This window comes from Pristiophorus japonicus, chromosome 18 (genome assembly GCF_044704955.1).
Source record: "Pristiophorus japonicus isolate sPriJap1 chromosome 18, sPriJap1.hap1, whole genome shotgun sequence".
Lineage (NCBI taxonomy): Eukaryota > Metazoa > Chordata > Chondrichthyes > Pristiophoridae > Pristiophorus > Pristiophorus japonicus.
In genome coordinates, this window is record NC_091994.1 from 103,606,046 (window position 1) to 103,625,132 (window position 19,087).

General features: G+C 50.6%; 1 protein-coding gene and 2 pseudogenes across 1 annotated transcript in view; 2 read left to right on the forward strand and 1 right to left on the reverse strand.

Annotated features, from left to right (window-relative positions):
* The window catches only part of LOC139229079 (protein polyglycylase TTLL10-like), a 46,807-nt gene that overhangs the window by 12,643 nt on the left and 15,077 nt on the right, over positions 1-19,087 (reverse strand). Inside the window, exons 4-6 of the mRNA XM_070860736.1 lie at positions 11,947-12,058; positions 11,017-11,105; positions 6,527-6,698 (exon numbers count right to left, since the gene is read on the reverse strand). Coding sequence (XP_070716837.1) covers positions 6,527-6,698; positions 11,017-11,105; positions 11,947-12,058 — 373 coding nt within the window. The remainder of the gene's footprint in view (positions 1-6,526; positions 6,699-11,016; positions 11,106-11,946; positions 12,059-19,087) is intronic.
* LOC139229569 (5S ribosomal RNA) lies at positions 3,249-3,367 on the forward strand (annotated as a pseudogene).
* Positions 16,892-17,028, forward strand: LOC139229479 (U2 spliceosomal RNA; annotated as a pseudogene).

A 19,087-nucleotide genomic window follows, 5' to 3' on the forward strand; every position in this document is an offset into this window, starting at 1 on the left:
GGTTTCTAACGCGAACTTGGCCCCAAAAAGGTATTGGTGCATCTTTTTGACGCCGTACACGCACGCGAGCGCCTCCTTCTCTACCATTCCGTACCCGCGCTCCGCCTGCGAAAGTGACCTGGAGGCATAAGCTATGGGTTGTAATTTGCCCGCACTATTGACATGTTGCAAAACGCTCCCGACCCCATACGCTGACGCATCGCATGTGAGAACTAGCTTTTTACCTGGGTCAAAGAAAGTCAAAACACTGTTGGAACACAGAAGGTTGCGTGCCTTATTGAAGGCGTGTTCCTGTGTGTCCCCCCAAAACCAATCGCAGCCCTTTCTGAGTAGCACGTGGAGAGGCTCCAGCAGCGTGCTTAAGTTCTGCATAAAGTTCCCAAAGTAATTGAGTAGCCTGAGAAAGGCGCACAGTTCTGAGACATTCCGGGGCCTGGGTGCCAGGCGAATTGCTTCTGTTTTGGACTCTGTTGGGTGGATTCCATCAGCGGCAATCCTTCTGCCCAAAAATTCAACCATGGGTGCGAGAAACAGGCACTTGGATTTCTTGACTCGTAGGTCTACCCGATCCAACCGCTTTAGTACTTCCTCCAAATTAGGGAGTCGGTGTCCCTGCCCGTGATAAGTATGTCGTCTTGAAATACAACCGTCCCCGGGATGGACTTGAGCAGACTCTCCATGTTGCGCTGGAATATGGCAGCTGCCGACCTGATGCCGAATGGGCATTGATTGTACATGAAAAGACCTCGATGTGTGTTGATGGTGGTGAGTAGCTTGGATTCCTCGGTCAATTCTTGCGTCATATACGCAGATGTGAGGTCTAATTTTGAGAAAAGTTTACCTCCAGCCAATGTGGCAAATAAGTCCTCTGCACTGGGCAGCGGGTACTGGTCCTGTAGGGAGACTCTGTTTATGGTAGATTTGTAGCTCCCACAGATTTGTACGGATCCATCAGGCTTCATGACTGGGACGATGGGACTTGCCCAGTCGCTAAATTCCACAGGTGATATAATGCCTTCTCGCAGAAGCCTGTCTAGTTCGTGTTCAATCTTTTCCCGCATCACATAGGGTACAGCTTGGGCCTTGTGATGGACCGGTCTAGCATCCTGTGTGATGTAGATTTTGACTTTGGCATCTTTGAAAGTGCTCACACCTGGCTGAAAGAGATGTTCAAATCGCTTTATAACTGTTGAGCAGGAGGTCCGTTCCTCTAATGACATGGCATGGACATCATCCCATTTCCAGTTTAGTTTTGCCAGCCAGCTTCTCCCCAACAATGCTGGGGGGTCGCCGGGGACAATCCACAGGGGAAGTCGGTTCACTGTCCCTTTGTGTGTGACAGAGAGCATGGCGCTGCCGAGGACTGGTACAATTTCTTTGGTATAGGTCCTCAGTGTGGTGTCGACCCTTGTGAGTTTTGGTCTGTCTCTTTTATGCGGCCACAGTTGTTCAAATTGTTGAGCACCCATGAGAGATTGACTCGCTCCCGTATCCAGCTCCATGTTGACAGATATCCCGTTGAGTGGGACCCTCATCATTATAGGAGGCGTCCTGTTGTAGGAGCAGTGGCCATTGATCGTGTTGACCCGCTGTACACCGGTGTCCCGGGTACTGTCCCCACCATCTTCTGGTCCGCTTTCCGACCCATCCGATTCGTATACCAGCCGAGCTGCCTTTTTTTGCACATGCGGGCCAAATGCCCTGTATATTCACAATTTCTGCAAACAGCCTGCTGAAATCGACATCCCCTTGCCGAGTGCCCACCCCCACACCTCCAGCACAGACCTGTTCCATTGTTCAAAGTGTTCCCAAAGAATGAGCTGCGTCTGGCTGATCTCTCTTGAGCTTCTCTCAGTTTGTAGTTGATTGCTCGCATTGTGGGTTGATGAGGTGTGAACGGCCGTTTCTGTGGCCCTTGATGGCTTCTGCCTGCTGTCGAGAATCTGTTCTCCCAGTTTTGTCTGTGTGGGGGTAGCAGCTTGTTTCGTGCTGTGAACTTCTTGTTCCAATATTTCGTTAGTTGTCGTACCTGCATTGTAAATCAACCTCGTTTCTTCTTCCCCGACCAAGAATGTCTGTGCAACCAGTGCTGCTGCCTCTAAGGTCAGGTTCTTGGTCTCTTTGAGCTTTCGGAATATGCCTGCGTGGCCTATTCCTTCAATGAAAAGGTCTCTCAGCATTTCTCTCCTCAGTTCATCGGAGAACTCATATAAACTAGCCAACCTCCGAAGTTCCGCCACGAAGTCGGGTATGCTCTGGCCCACACAGCGTCTGTAGTTGTAGAACCTGTGTCTGGCCATGTGTAGGCTGCTCGCTGGCTTCAGGTGGTCTCTTACCAGTGTGCTCAATTCTTCAAACGACTTGTTTGCTGGTTTTTCGGGTGCCAACAGATCCTTCATTAAAGCGTATGTTTTCGAGCCACAGCTGGTCAAGAGATGGGCTCTTCTCTTGTCTGCCTTATCGTCGCCTAACCAGTCTTTGGTTACAAAGCTTTGCTGGAGCCTTTCTATAAAGTCCTCCCAATTGTCTCCCACATTGTACTTTTCATCTGATCCGTTGTTCGCCATTCTGTGGATTCTATAATCCCGTAACCCGTCGCCACTGTAAAGTCCTGTCCCCTCAGTACAGATTCACACGAGGCATGTAGTGAAGTCAAGGTCACTCTGGACGTGCACCTTTATTTCACAGCTCTGCAATGCTGCACTTGCCTGAGACCTGCCCTTATATACCTGTCTCTTGCAAGTGGTAAGGTATGCTGGTGGTTACAGGTCATATCTTATTACAGTCATGTATAGCATGTTACGATAGAGTTATATATAATAATGTAAGATATATGACAGGCTCCCCCGTATTTTGAGGCTGTGCCCCCTAGTTCTAGTCTCCCCGACCAGTGGAAACAACCTCTCTGCCTCTATCTTGTCTATCCCTTTCATTATTTTAAATGTTTCTATAAGATCACCCCTCATCCTTCTGAACTCCAACGAGTAAAGACCCAGTCTACTCAATCTATCATCATAAGGTAACCCCCTCATCTCCGGAATCAGCCGAGTGAATCATCTCTGTACCCCCTCCAAAGCTAGTATATCCTTCCTTAAGTAAGGTGACCAAAATTGCATGCAGTACTCCAGGTGCGGCCTCACCAATACCCTGTACAGTTGCAGAAGGACCTCCCTGCTTTTGTACTCCATCCCTCTCGCAATGAAGGCCAACATTCCATTCGCCTTCCTGATTACCTGCTGCACCTGCAAACTAACTTCCACAATAGTCTGAAAACGCCCGATCCCGTCTGATCTCGGAAACCAAGCAGACTGAGGCCTGGTTAGTACTTGGATGGGAGACTGCCTGGGAATACCAGGTGCAGTAGGCTTTGGCCTTGTAAATGTCTGGTGTGTCACCCAGGTCGGGTGGCACAGTTTAATGTTTTATGTTTTGCAGGTAGACTCTAAAAGAGTTTCATGCACAAGGACCCCCAGGTCCTTCTGCACCACAGCATGTTGTAATTTCTCCCCATTCAAATAATATTCCCTTTTACTGTTTTTTTCCCAAGGTGGATGACCTCACATTTTCCAACATTGTATTCCATCTGCCAAACCTTAGCTCATTCGCTTAACCTATCTAAATCTCTTTGCAGCCTCTCTGTGTCCTCTACACAAACCGCTTTCCCACTAATCTTTGTGTCATCTGCAAATTTTGTTATACTACACTCTGTCCCCTCTTCCAGGTCATCTATGTATATTGTAAACAGTTGTGGTCCCAGCACCGATCTCTGTGGCACACCACTAAACACCGATTTCCAACCCGAAAAGGAGCCATTTATCCCGACTCTGCTTTCTGTTAGCAAGCCAATTCTCTATCCATGCTAATACATTTCCTCTGACTCTGCATACCTTTATCTTCTGCAGTAACCTTTTGTGTGGCACCTTATCGAATGCTGTTTGGAAATCTAAATACACCACATCCATCGGTACACCACTATCCACCATGCTCGTTATATCCTCAAAGAATTCCAGTAAATTAGTTAAAGATGATTTCCCCTTCATGAATCCATGATTGCACTATTCCTATCTAGATGTCCCGCTATTTCTTCCTTAATGATAGCTTCAAGCATTTTCCCCACTACAGATGTTAAACTAACCGGCCTATAGTTACCTGCCTTTTGTCTGCCCCCTTTTTTAAACAGAGGCGTTACATTAGCTGCTTTCCAATCCACTGGTACCTCCCCAGAGTCCAGAGAATTTTGGTAGATTATAATGAATGCATCTGCTATAACTTCCGCCATCTCTTTTAATACCCTGGGATGCATTTCATCAGGACCAGGGGACTTGTCTACCTTGAGTCCCATTAGCCTGTCCAGCACTACCCCCGCTAGTGATAGTGATTGTCTCAAGGTCCTCCCTTCCCACATTCCCGTGACCAGCAATTTTTGGCATGGTTTTTGTGTCTTCCACTGTGAAGACCGAAGCAAAATAATTGTTTAAGGTCTCAGCCATTTCCACATTTCCCATTATTAAATCCCCCTTCTCATCTTCTAAGAGACCAACATTTACTTTAGTCACTCTCTTCCGTTTTATATATCTGTAAAAGCTTTTACTATCTGTTTTTATGTTTTGCGCAAGTTTACTTTCGTAATCTATCTTTCCTTTCTTTATTGCTTTCTTAGTCATTCTGCTGCCCTTACCTGGTCTAGCCTACATGTGACTCCAGACACACAGCAATGTGGTTGACTCTTAACTGCCCGTCTGACATGTCCGAGCAAGCCACTCGGGTATATTCAAGAAGCAGCTCACAGGTAATTAGGAATGGGCAATACATGCTGACCTTGCCTTGACACTCACATCCCGCGAAAGAAATTAATAAAACCCTGATTCTAGTTGATTTCCTATGGCACTGCAAAGGGAGAGTCAGGAACAAGTGTAGTTCTCCGATGAAGCAGGATTCGAGGTGGGGGAAAGCAGACCGGGGCATGCAGACATAATTCAGTCCCCATTTAAAATGGATAGATTCTGCCCTGATCTTTACCATTCCAGTATGAATACACCCCCCGCCCCACTACAAGTGCTGATGATAGTGTCTTCACAAGGCAGTGTGACATGATTAGGCAGGCAATTTTCATTATAAATGTGGACCTAGAAATAATGAAAAAGCTGACAGGAAATGCACCAGATGTAGGAGTACAAAAGCAGTGTAGACATAGAAACATAGATATAGGAGCAGGAGTAGACCATCCGGCCCTTCGAGCCTGCACCACCATTCAATAAGATCATGGCTGATCATTCCCTCAGTACCCCTTTCCTGCTTTCTCTCCATATCCCTTGATCCCTTTAGCCATAAGGGCCATATCTAACTCCCTCTTGAATATGTCCAATGAACAGGCATCAACAACTCTCTGCGGCAGGGAATTCCACAGGTTAACAACTCTCTGAATGAAGAAGTTTCTCCTCATCTCAGTCCTAAATGGCCTACCCCTTATCCTAAGACTGTGTCCCCTGGTTCTGGACTTACCCAACATCGGGAACTTTCTACCTGTATCTAACCTGTCCAGTCCTGTCAGAATCTTGTATGTTTCTATGAGATCCCCTCTCATCCTTCTAAACTCCAATGTATAAAGACCCAGTTGATCCAGTCTCTCCTCATATGTCAGTCCAGCCATCCCGGGGATCAGTCTGGTGAACCTTCGCTGCACTCCTTCAATAGCAAGAACGTCCTTCCTCAGCTTAGGAGACCAAAACGGAACACAATATTCCAGGTGAGGCCTCACCAAGGCCCTGTACAGCTGCAGTAAGACCTCCCTGCTCCGATACTCAAATCCCCTCGCTCTGAAGGCCAACCATGACCCCATTTTATTTTTACATACATAGGATAAAGGGCACAAAACCAGGCCATTCGGCCCAACCAGTCCATGCCGGCATTGATGCTCCACTTGAGCCTCCTCCCGTCTTTCCTCATCTAACTCTATCAGCATAACCCGCTATTCCCCTCTCCCCCATATGCTTGTCTAGCCGCCCCTTAAATGCATTGATACTATTCGCCTCAGCCACTCCCTGTGGTAGTGAGTTCCACATTCTCACCACTCTCTGGATAAAGAAGCTTCTTATGAATTCCCCTATTGGATTTCTTGCCGACTATCTTATACTGATGGCCTACAGTTATGCTCATCCCCACAAGTGGAAACGTTGTCTCTGTATCCACTCTATCAAAAGCTTTCGTAATTTTAAAGAACTCTATTGGGTCACCCCTCAGACTTCTCTTTTCAAGAGGAAAGAGACCCAGCCTGTTCACCCTCTCCTGTACGAGTGCAAGCAGAATTGAAATGTCTAGGATTTCAGGGTCGGATTTAAGTGCTCGTGAGCTGGGTGTCGTCCACGGGCCACAGTTTGAACACCCTGAGATACATCTTCTGCCATCCTAAAGACAAAAATACATTCCCAGCTCTCATGTACCCTTCCCCAGTACCACATACAATAATCAGTACCTAAATCCCCCAGCAGGGGGTGCCAACACTCCAAGACTGATTGTTCTTATTCACCTTTGCACCACTCTGTGAATGATGGAATTATACTGAGATGGTTTAGTTATCGGGTTGTCTGCCACACTTTCCAGCTTTGCACGGAACACTGAGAGGTCTTCCCGAGACCTCAGGAGGAAGATCCCTCGGCCCTCTTGTAAATTGGAAGGTTTGCAAATCCAAATCTGGCCATCTGCGTCAAAGGGGAAAAGTGTAAAACAAAATATGTAAAACAGGAAGCAACGTTTTCCAGCGATCGTTATCGATAAGCAGCCAAACTGCACGTTTGGGCCAAGCCCTCTACAGCATGCTATCGAGGGTGGGTTTGGGTCAGAGATTTTAGCTTGGTTTGGACTAGTCCGGGTTTGGTGATGATGCACGGAAGGTGCATGGCAGGATGTGATGGGAGCTATGGGCTTCAGGAAGGGGAGAAGATTCACTTTGCTTGCTCTTTTCTGTGAAATTGTAAAGATAGCGACCGGAGCAATTTACTCCCCAGGGATGAGGGATAGATGAAGGATTCTCATCCAACGGACCATGAGTCGGGCAACATGAAGCCTGATCCTCAGTGCCTCGCCCCTACTAATGGAAGAGGCAGGCAATGCCTGAATTCAAATGTAAAGTCTCACTTCCAAACTCTCCTGTTGGGCTAATGAGTAAATGCATTGCTCAGTGCTGTACCAAGCCACAATGACCAAGGGAGCGCCTGGCTCAATACCCAGTCTATGCTGAGCTCATTGGCGGAGACGGGTAGTTGGCTGAGGCGGAGGGATGGTTGTGTTGGGTGGGGAATGGGGGTGACAGAGGGGTGGTTGGGTTGTGTGGAGTGGGGGGGAGGGCGGAGGGGTGGTTGGGTTGGGTGGAGAATGGGGGACGAAGGGGTGGCTGGGTTGGGTGGAGAGTGGGGGGCAGAGGGGCGGGCTGTGGGGGCGGAGGGGTGGTTAGGTTGGGTGGAGAGTGGGGGGCAGAGGGGCGGTTGGGTGGGGAGTGGGGAGGGTTGGTTGGGTGGGGAGTGGGGGCGGAGGGGTGGGGAGTGGGGGGGCAGAGGGGTGGTTGAGTGGGGAATGGAGTGACAGTTGGGTTGGGAGTGGGGAGGTGTGGTTGGGTGGGGAATGTGGGGTTGGGTGGGGAATGTGGGGTTGGGTGGGGAATGTGGGGTTGGGTGAGGGTGGTTGGTTGGGAATCAGTCCAGGTTGCTAATCCTGACTGTTCTCCAGTGACCCATTCAAGAATGTGCGACAGGAACATTGTTTGGTTTGTGGTGCCCTCCATAGTCTAATAGCCCGCGACGTTCATTGTTGAGGCTAACATACAGATAAACAAAGCCCACAGATTGATCAGCAAATGTTGGTGATTTTAGATGTATCCATCCAACTATGAAGCACTGTAGCAGCAAGTGAAACAGAGAGAAGAGTCCCACAGCTCATTCAGCGTCTCTATTAGCCATTCAGAATCATCAACATTATGAAGGATGTGCCGGATGTGCAAAGGAATAATGGCCTAGGTATGATGTATTTATTTGGGAGCTCGGAAGGGCTTGTTCACTCACCATTTATATTAATATTTAAGGCAGCATGGTGGCACTGAGAGTTAAGAGTCATGATGGAGTGGGCCCGAACAGAGGTTTGATCCCTGTGAGAAATAAAGATTAAATGTTAAATTTAATCATCATTCCTTGTAACCGATGTTTTTTAAAGAGGGTTCATGCTGGTGGAGTTATGCTTTGACTCTGTTTGGAAAATGCTCGGTGATTAGATTCTGCGCATTTGTCTAAATGCATTTCTGGTCGCGTTTGGGCAATTCCACGGGAGGAGGAAGAAACGGACAACGAGTCGGTCTCAGCCATTCTTGCTCACCTCCTGACGCTTTTCTTTCCCTGCTTCATATATTTCTGTGCATTTTTTAAATAATTCTCTGCTTAGTTCTCCTGACATCACCCAGCAGTCTCCACCTGAGGGGGTGAGTCAGTGCATTGTAGTCGGGCCTCCGCAAACAGAGTCAGGAGAGAAGGTCCGTACATTTACCTCTTTCCTTTCATTTTTCAAGTCTTTCAGTAAAGGTCAAGCCACAGACTCCCCAACCGCAGCCCTCCATCGGCCTTTCTATACATCAGGTCACGGGACAGTTTAACTGGAGTTTTCCACTGTTCCTGTCAAGGTTATTCCATATTACATAGAATAGACAGACCATTCAGCCCATCTAGTCCGTGCTGGTGTTTATGGTCACTGGCTGTGCTCCCAACTAATCTTGAACTCGAAATTTCTGATTGGGTGTCACAGCAGGGGGTGGGGAGTAGAGAGTGGGGAGGTTGACTGATTTAGTGTTTCTCTCAGTGCAGGCTGAATTAATCAGGATACATCTGAATACGGCTCCATAAAGTGGACCGATGGCATCACACCGGCAGTGGGCCTTAAGCCTGTGGTCTCATAGGCCAATTTCTGATCCCACGCTGTGCTGAAGAAAAGCCGCCAATAGGGGCAAGGCGTTTGTCTGCAGGAAGTGGGATCCAAATCTGGGCCACAACAGCTGCTTCCTCGTAGAGGGGCAAACACTGAAAAAATGCCCAGCAGACTGAGAGACAGGGATTACCTTGACTCTTCGCCATGGTTACGCTGCAGAGGCATCCATTTTGTGGGGCTGCCAATGACAATTTACAATAGGCCCAAGAAAGGAGAGGAGCGGGCAGAACAAAAGATTAAGGTTGGGAGTTCATATCTACAAATAACGTTCAGAAAAGGGCAGCTAATGGGCTCTTTGGTCTGTTAACAGATGGAAAGGGGTGTGAAGCAGGGTGTGTTCTAAAGGGATGACTGGGCCACAGTTGGAAGGGAAGGGAAAGCAGCAGGAGCAAATCATGTCCTTTTAATCTTGTGAAATAGAAAGTAGTTTGACTACTCCTGCATGGTGACCTGGTGACTCACCAATGTGCCATGCACTGGGCCCAAGTTTCTGCCCTCTGGAAAAACAGCACATCTCCATAAGGTGCGCCGACTTTCTGGAATAAAAAGGGCACTGAAAACTTACTTTGTGATTCTCCTCAGGACGTCTTTGGGCTCGGCGTGACGCAGCACAAAGGGTCGGGGGCGGAGCCAGGCCCCGGCGCTGAAAACAGTGCCGGGACCTCTGCACATGCACGCTAGAGTGTGCGCACATGTGCAGTAGCTCCAGGTCCCCGAGGCTGCGTGGGAGGGGCCCGACCCTAGCCCTGACTGAAACGGGCTCCCCGGGCGAAGATCGGGACTTGGACCTCTGTCCTGTTCAGCTCCCTCCCCCACCCCCCCCCCTCCCTCGCTCCCGTTCAGCCTCCCTCCCCCTCTTCTCCCCCCTCCTTCTTCTCCTCCCCTTCTCTCCCCCCTCCCCCTTCTCCCCCCTCCGTCTTCTCCCCCCTCTCTCTTCTCCACCGCCCCCCCCTCTTCTTCCCCCCCCCCCCCCCTCCTCCCTCCCCGTCGGCGGTGGGGCTCGCCCGCCCAGCATCTCACTGGGGGCGGACCCCACCCGAAGTGTCGACGGCAGCGGCGGCCCGGCCCGTTCAACCTCTCCCCCCCCTCCCCCCTCCTCCCCCTCCCCCTCACCCCCCTCTCTCCCCCCACCCCTCGCGGTCAGAAACACAGAGACACTGACAGAGACACTGACAGGGACACTGAGAGGCTGACAAAAACACCTTCCCTTCACATAAAGGTAGGACTTCTATTTTTTATTTGTTATTGATTGGTTGCTTATTACTTTGGTCTTGGTGCTTTAGGTGCAGGGTTCCTTCTATTTTTTATTAATTAATTGTTTATTACTTTTTATGCTTCGTTTAGTGCTTAGTGCTTAGTGCTTTAAATGTTCTTTGCTTCTTTAATGTTGTTGTGAAGGTGTTTATGGAAAATCCTCTAACTTCCCTTCCCCCCCACCCCCCCGTTGTGATGTTGATGTGTCCTTTGTGTTTAATGCTTCCCACCCCCTGTCTCTGGCTGTGCCTGCACTAAACTTAACTCTAGGTAAGGTTTTTCAGAACTTACAAAAGTGGACACTAATTCCATCCTAAGTTAGTTTGGAGTAAGTTTTCGCTGCCGAAACTTGCAAAACAGGCCTGAGTGGCTGGACACACCCCCTTTTGAAAAATAAATACCTGAACTAAAACAAACCTGAACTAACTCACTAGAACTGGAGCAAACTAAGTGCCGAGAATTGCGATTTCTAAGATACTCCAAACTAAACTAGTTGCTCCAAGAAAATTGGAGCAATTCCACCCGAAACTTGGGCCATGTACAGTGTGGTGGAACGTAAGTTTATGCTTACAGCTCCAAACATGGCGAGTTCCCAATCTCAGTCAGACTGTCTCAGGCTTGCACTGATCCTAGGCAAGACACATCTGCACAAGGAGCAAGGGAAAGCTGGGGCAAGAGTCAATTTGTTCAGAGCTGTGGAAGCCTGGGAGTGACATGGAAGCTGTGTTGCATGGAGCCACACGAGAGGAGAAGGAGGAGGGAACACCTTTGTTAAAATGGGAGGAAGAAAGACGTTACCTCTGAAGACATCAAAAAAGGTTTGGCGTTCAGTTTTCACATCGATGCGGTAGGTCTCTGGGAAAAATTCATCCAATTTCACGGCCTTACTAGATGACACAATAAAAAGAGAAAGTCACAATGTGCAGACATGGGCAACTATTTAAAAAAAAAAAGCCGAGAAATTCATTTGCCACCGAAAACGGGCGCGGAGGTTGCGATGCGCGAGCAGCCCGTACCCGCTCGGAGGACTGCGGGCCAATGTCCCCCCTGTGTCGCACTGCCTGCTGCGTGGCCTGCCTCCCCCAATGTGCGGCTCAAATTTATCGCACGCACGGTACCGACAATGTCACAGCCGGTGAGCAGCCTGCGCGGGATCTGACAGATGGTGGCGTGGTCATGCAGCTTAGCGGGAATATTGCCACAGGCAGCGTGTGAACCAGAATTGTGCGCGCGCGCGGCTTGGATGCCATTTTGGACCCAAAACGGCACCCGTAGTGCCCCCAAAAAAACGGGCGCTACGCAATGGAATTTGTAGCCCTAAAACCTATAGAGCAGGTGAAATTTTTTTTTTTTTTAAACAGGGCAGGTGAGCAAAGTGAGCAAAACCAAAAGCAATGGTATGAAGCTATGGGTTTTGTTACACAAGGCGAGAAATGACTGTCGGTGGTAGCAGACGTTAGTCTGCCCGCCAATGGAATGTTGGCTTAGATCCCCTGTTAATGCCCCCAGTAACACATCAGGCAGAGCAATGTCATTCGAACACACGAAGTCTTGGTCCGCTAATTATCACCAACAGTCAATGCTATCTTGGGTTCACTAAACCGGGGTAGATAAATCTCAATTGTCAAATTAGTAGGGTAAATCCCTGAAGTCATAAGTGTATTACTCAAGCCATGGTGACACTGACTAGGACAGAAGCCTACAGGCAAGAAGACTTACTGTGAATACACGCCTTTTGAATACTTAATTGCTATTCGCTCGTACTCCTTGAGGGAACTGCAGAGGCCGCCCTTGGTGGTCAGGATCCTGTTGTTTGGGATTTGGTTTAATATCTGCCGACCTGTCAGAACGGCAGAAAGCAAAGGCACAGGCATTAGATGGAGGTCAGTCAACAAGACACATTGGCCCACAATTTGCTGAAATTGTTATAGAGGATCTTAAAAATATCAAATTTTACATTTTTTTTCTCCTTACTTTTCCTTTCTGTCTTAATCCAATCTTTCTTTCCCTGTCTTTATTTCACTTTCTGTACCTGATTTGACATTGTATGCGCCCTCTCGAATTCACCCTCCCTCTCAGTCCTTCCTCTGTTTATTTCTCAATCAGTGGTTAAGGAGACAGACGGTTGGTCCCATTGTTCACCGAGGTCCCAGGCGCCCCACTGCTCTCGCCGGCCCTTATCAGCTCACACTTCCAGCAACTGTGCGGGCATTTTTGTGCTGAGGGTTGTCGGAACATGTCTAACTTATCGCACACCCTGAACTGCCTCACTCCAGCAAATTCTGGACCATTATTTAGTTAGAATGCTAAAGGCTTCCAATTCTCAAACCTTTTTGGATTCCTGGATACCTTTGGCCAATATTATTAATTATTACATAGATTTAGGGGGGGGGGGGGGAGGGAGGAAATAGCGCAACGTTTGGAGACGGGAACAGCTGCGAGACGGGAGTTTCTGCGGAACATAAGAACATAAGAACATAAGAATTAGGAAGAGGAGTAAGCCATCGAGCCCCTCGAGCCTGCTCCGCCATTCAACAAGACCATGGCTGATCTGGCCGTGGACTCAGCTCCACTTACCCGCCCGCTCCCCGTAACCCTTAATTCCCTTATTGGTTAAAAATCTATCTATCTGTGACTTGAAAACATTCAATGAGCTAGCCTCAACTGCTTCCTTGGGCAGAGAATTCCACAGATTCACAACCCTCTGGGAGAAGAAATTCCTTCTCAACTCGGTTTTAAGTTGGCTCCCTCCGTATTTTGAGGCTGTGCCCCCTAGTTCTAGTCTCCCCAACCAGTGGAAACAACCTCTCTGCCTCTATCTTGTCTATCCCTTTCATTATTTTAAATGTTTCTATAAGATCACCCCTCATCCTTCTGAACTCCAATGAGTGAAGACTCAGTCTACTCAATCTACTAAGTCCCGCCCCGCGATCTGTATTCGGGTTACCGCCCCCAAAAGCAAGTGAAGCGCAAAATAACACGCTCCAGTGGCGCTGTCGGGCGCGAGGAGGGCGGAAGGACTCCGTGAGGGGCGCAGCGCTGCGCGGTGCGACATATAGCACTGCCGCCTATACAGGTCCCCACCCGCTTCGATAAAGGAGAGGGCCAAGCTGCCGAGACTGCGGGGGAGAAATGGGTCCCTAATTGGACCACCGGGTAGCGGGGTGTCATGGCATCAGATTGCGGCACTCAAGCGGAGTACCGGGCTGCGAGATCGCGGCACGGACACCTGATCCGACGTGAAGCAGGCCGCGACTGGTGAGTCGGACGAATTTTTGTTTTTTCGCCCCATGAGGGGCCTACAGCCCGGTACTCGCCCCCTGAAGCGGTCGCTGGCATCGCCCTCCACTGCTTCAGGGAGCAGTACCCAATTTTTGCTCCGGGGCGAAAACGGGTTGCTGCGCTCGGGGATGACATCGTGACCGCCAGCGCAGCAGAGTGGGGCGCTACCGGTTACCGCCACCGCTAAACTCCTGCGGGATTTCGCAGGAGCCGTTAGCGGTGCCGTGACCACTGCCTCCTACTGGCCGACTGTCGCCCACAGGAAAACCAGAAAGTTGGCAGAGGGATATGGAAGCTGAACGTGAAACTGTTGACTCCGGAAAACGTTGAGGAACTCAAGAGGGATTACAAAGGTTGGAGAACCATACAACCCCTCTGCGATTCCCCGATGCACTGGTGGGAAACAATCAAGACGAACATCAAGAGGTTCTTCATCATCAAAGGTGTTCAGGAGGCAGAGGGAATTGTCCCAACTCCAGAAGAGCATGCAAAACCTGCTCCTGTTGCAGTCGATGGGGGTCGATGTCGCGGAGGAACTCGAAGAGGTGAAGGGCCAGCAAGCCTCGCTCTTTGCCTCAGAGTCCTCCAAAATCATTTTCCGCTCCAGAGTCTGCTCCGTCGAGCAGGATGAGACGTGTTCGCGTTTTTTCTTCCAAAAGGTACACAGGGGGAGCTCTGTGATCACCAGCCTAAAGGAAGAAGACGATTCTGTGACGTCTTCGCAGTCTGACATGCAGAGGATCAATAAATCCTTCTATGCCAGGCTGTACGACGTCAAGCCCACAGACCGTGCGGCCTCCCAGTCTTTCCTTTCGTCTATCTCGGAGGTCTTAGACGACAGCAAGCGGGAGCGTCTGGACCACCCGCTAAGTCTGGACGAGATGACAAAGGCTGTCCGGTCCCTCGAGACGAGTAAAACTCCCGGAAGCGACGGCTTACCGGTCGAGTTGTATTGGGCTCTGTGGGACTGGATGGGCCCAGACCTGCTGGGGGTATGCTTCTGGCTGGCAGCATGTCGGAATCGATGAGGAAAGGCATCATCACCCTCATCTACAAGCAGAAGGGGGAGAGGGAGGAAATCAAAAACTGGCGTCCCATTTCGCTGCTCAATGTGGACTACAAGATCCTGTCAAAGGTCATCGCCAACAGGGTCAAGTCTGCTCTTGAGCTGGTGATCCACCCGGACCAGACCTGCGCTGTCCCCGGCAGGAAGATCTCTGATAGCCTGGCGCTACTCAGGGATACGATCGCCTATGTGCGGGACAGGAGGGTGGACACCTGGTTAATCAGCTTAGACCAGGAGAAAGCCTTTGACAGGATATCGCACACGTACCTGATGGACGTGCTCTCCAAAATGGGGTTTGGGGAGGGTATCCGCAATTGGGTCCAACTACTCTACACAGACATCAGTCGTGCAGTTCTAATCAACGGGTGGGAAACTGAAAGCTTTCCGATCAGATCTGGAGTCAGGCAAGGCTGTCCCCTCTCGTCTGTCTTGTATATGTGTTGTATCGAGCCCTTTGCCGAGTCCATCAGGAAGGATGCGGGCATTAGAGGGGTGACGATCCCAGGCAGCGGAGGCGCTCAGGTCAAGACCTCCCTGTACATGGACGACGTCGCCGTCTTTTGCTCGGATCCGCAGTCGGTCCACAGATTGCTCACAATCTGCGACCAGTTTGAACTGGCCTCAGGAGCGAAGGTCAATCGCAGCAAGAGCGAGGCCATGTTCTTTGGCAACTGGGCCGACCGATCCTTTATTCCTTTCACCGTTAAGCCAGATTACCTGAAGGTGTTGGGAATATGGTTCGGAGCGGACGGGGCGTGCGCCAAAAACTGGGAAGAGCGTATCGCCAAAGTGAAGCAAAAACTGGGATGGTAGAAGCTGCACTTCCCCTCCATGGCAGGAAAGAACCTGGTCATCAGGAGTGAGGTGCTCTCGGAGTTGCTGCACGTGGCACAGGTCTGGCCCATCCCTCGCTCCTGTGCCATGGCAGTCACCCGGGCCGTCTTCCACTTTGTCTGGAGGTCCAAAATGGAACGTGTCCACAGAGACACAATGCACAAATCTCTGGACAGTGGAGGAAAGGATGTTCCGAACGTGGTCCTCTTCCTGATGGCCACCTTTGTGTGCGGCTGCATCAAGCTGTGCACAGACCCCCGGTACACAAACACCAAGTGTCACTACGTGCTGAGGTTCTACCTGTCCCCGGTGTTGCGAAGGATGGGCCTGGCCATGCTGCTGCGAAACACCCCCACCAGTTGGACCATGCCTATCCACCTGTCCTTCGTGGAAAAGTGTGGTCAGCACATAACGTCCTGGACGCCCTACGAAAGGAGAGGGTGGACCCTGTCGGGTGGTTCCCTGAGCGGACTGTCGAACTCGTTTGGCAGAACGTCTAATCACCAGAGCTTTCACACAAGCACCAAGATGTAGCTTGGTTGGCGGTGAGGAGGGCCTTACCCGTCAGAGCGTTCATGCACAGCCGGCGTCTCAGCAGCACGGCACGGTGCCCCCGAGTCGGCTGTGGGGCGGACGAGACTGTTACCCATCTCCTTCAGGATTGCGCCTTCGCAAGGCAGGTTTGGAAAGAGATGCAGTGGCTGCTGTCGAGGTTCATCCCGAGCATCTCCGTAACACAGGACTCTGTGCTCTACGGGCTGTTCCCAGGGACACACACCGAGACAGACATCACCTGCTGCTGGAGGGCCATCAACTCAGTGAAAGACGCACTTTGGTCTTGCCGAAACTTGCTGGTCTTCCAGAACAAGGAGATGTCCACGTCTGCGTGTTGCAGACTGGCGCAATCCAAGATCCAGGACTACGTGCTGAGGGACGCACTTAAAATTGGTGCAGCCGCCGCAAAGCACGGTGGGGAAGAGCCACAGTTTAAAGCCTGTCTGCCCCAGTAAACCCAGGGGATGGAATCAGTATAAAACCCCCCTCGGGCTGTACTTGTAACTTCTTTTTTGTGTACATGGAGCACCATGATCTGTAAACACCTATGTAGTACCATGTACAATGCAAGGTCTGTTTCGTGATGCACATTGAAAAGAAAAATGTAAATGTACCGTCACCCATTCCGTGTATTGTATAGTGACACATGTAATGTAATTTGTTGAATGTACTACAATGTTTCCCGTATTGTACAGAATTGTACTTGAACTGGAAAGCAAGGAAATGTATCGAACGGAATTGCCGTCAGCACCCAAATGTAGTGTATGGGATTGCTGACCGCAGCTAAATGTACTGAACTGCTTTTGGATGTACTGTACAAATTTTTATATGAATAAAGTATATTTTGAAATAAAAAAAAACCTCGTTAGACAGAGTGCTGAGTGCTTTGAAGTGTTGCTGCTCAATGGCACTCTCTGCTGGCTCTTTTCATGCATTCTTGCTTCTTGGCCTTTTGGCTAAGATCAAGTGTAGTATCTGTTGATTGGGCGTTCAGATGCAAATTGACTGATTGCAGAAACTCGTTTTTCCAGTTTTGCTGGCTCTGGCCTTTTGGCTTGGGGCAAGCGCCAATTGGAGAGAAGAGGAAAATCTGCATGTCGACCGACCAGTGGGTAGGCCCGAAGGCCGCCAACGTGCCGGACTGGCACCACAACAGATTGAAGGCTTCGGCCAAAATACACATCGAAAGGAGGAATCTGCAACCCGGATGGTGGCCAGCCGAGCGGCAAACCAGGGCGTCCGAAACACCGTCCGAGTGACGGTGAAGAAAGTGGAAGGACAGGCAACGATCAACCGGGACCTGTTCGTGAAGAAAATCCGGCTTGGAACATGTGGCATGAAAGTCGCCGACATCTTCGCCTTGCAGGACCTCCCGAAGAGAGGTTACTTCGATGTGACCTTCAGAACCGTCACCCTCTGCCTGATGTTCCTGAAGGGACTGAAGGAGGCGAGTGAACCACTGCGCTCAGTGCTGACTTGGGAGCCACTGTTCACCCTCCCGTCGCAGAGAAGACGCACTATCACAGTCCCCCACATCCTGGTCATTGATGTGCTGACTTTCCTCGCCAGGTATGTCGATGGGGCAGGAAACAGCAGCGACTTAAAAGACTTGCACGGGATTTGGACCAGCAAGCGCCAGATCCAGGTCACCATGAAGGTGGACACCAGCGGAACCATCCTGCACCCCCCCCTCCAGCTTCGCCATCGGAGGAAGTCGGGGCTACATGGTGTACGCTGGCCAACCCAACGTGTGCCGCACCTGCGGGAAGGCAGGCCATGTGGCGGCAAGCTGCAAAACTGTCATCTGCCGAAACTGCAAGAACGAAGGTCACCAGACAAAGGACTGTAAGGAGACCAAGTGCTGCAACCTCTGTGGTCTGGCTGGGCACCTTTACAAAAACTGCCCCAAACGCAACTTCAGCTATGCGCAGGCAGCAAAGAACATTACACTAGAGGAGGAGGAAGCTGAGGAACACAACGCTCCAGAGGAGACCCACACCCTCCCCCTGACCAACGCCCTCATGGACTCGGAACAAGTCAGCGAGGAAAAGAACCCTACTACGACGAGCTGCGAGACACCAGCAGCCAGCAGCGAAGCTCTCCCCCCAGCGCACCGAGTCCAGGAACGAGGAGACAGCAGACGATGAAGCAGGATGGGAGACCGTCAAGAAAAAGGCCCGCAAGCGTAAGAAGAACAGGCGAGCAAGGGCCCCTGCGGAAACGACAGGGAAGAGGCGGCTAGCTACCACGACAGACAACAGCGACGGCAGCTCGTCTGATGAGGAAAGGCGAGAAAAAAACCCTCACTACCGCCACCAAAAAAAGAGGCAATACGCCAACCCACAGCCACAGGCGACCAGGAGCAGTGAAGCGACCAGCACAGACCCCCTCCCGGAACACCGGGAGCAGCGAAGCGCCCAGCGCACACGAGCTCCGGAACACCGGGAGCGAAGAAGCGACCAACGCAGACCAGCTCCGGGATAACGGGAGCAGCGAAGTGTCCAGCACACCCCACCTCCGGAATACCGGGAGCGACACAGCGATCGAAGCACACCAGCTCGACACCGCTGCGACTGAGGAAAAGAGGGAACTACCAACACCAGGCGAGGACAGTGCAGAGGACATATCGGACCTTATCACAGCACTGCAGCAGTCCCCTGGTCGAAACACCCCCACGGCAGAGGATGATGACCACGCCAGCCCAGGTGCAGTAGACTTTCATAGTAATAACCTACGCATGCTGGAACTGGCCATTGAGCAGATCTCGGACTTAAAGGATATTTTATCTGAAGTGTAATGTTTGTAACTGTAAACAATAGCTTTAAAATGGATTTAAAAATTGCTACCATTAACGTGCGCAGCGTAAAATCTACTGCGCGATGTGTTTCCACCTTGGGGTACTTCGCCAAGGTCAAAGCGGACCTGCTGTTCTTGCAGGAGTGCGGTCTGTCACACTTCAGCAGTTACCGGCAGTGGTCACGATGGTGGGCCCATGGACCATCCATATGGTCAGGAGGCAACGACAGCCGGGCTTCTGGCCTATGCATTCTGCTGTGGGGAGGCCACTTCACCATCACCAAAGTTAAGGAGGTGGTGGGTGGCCGCCTTCTCGTAGCAGACGTAATGTACAAA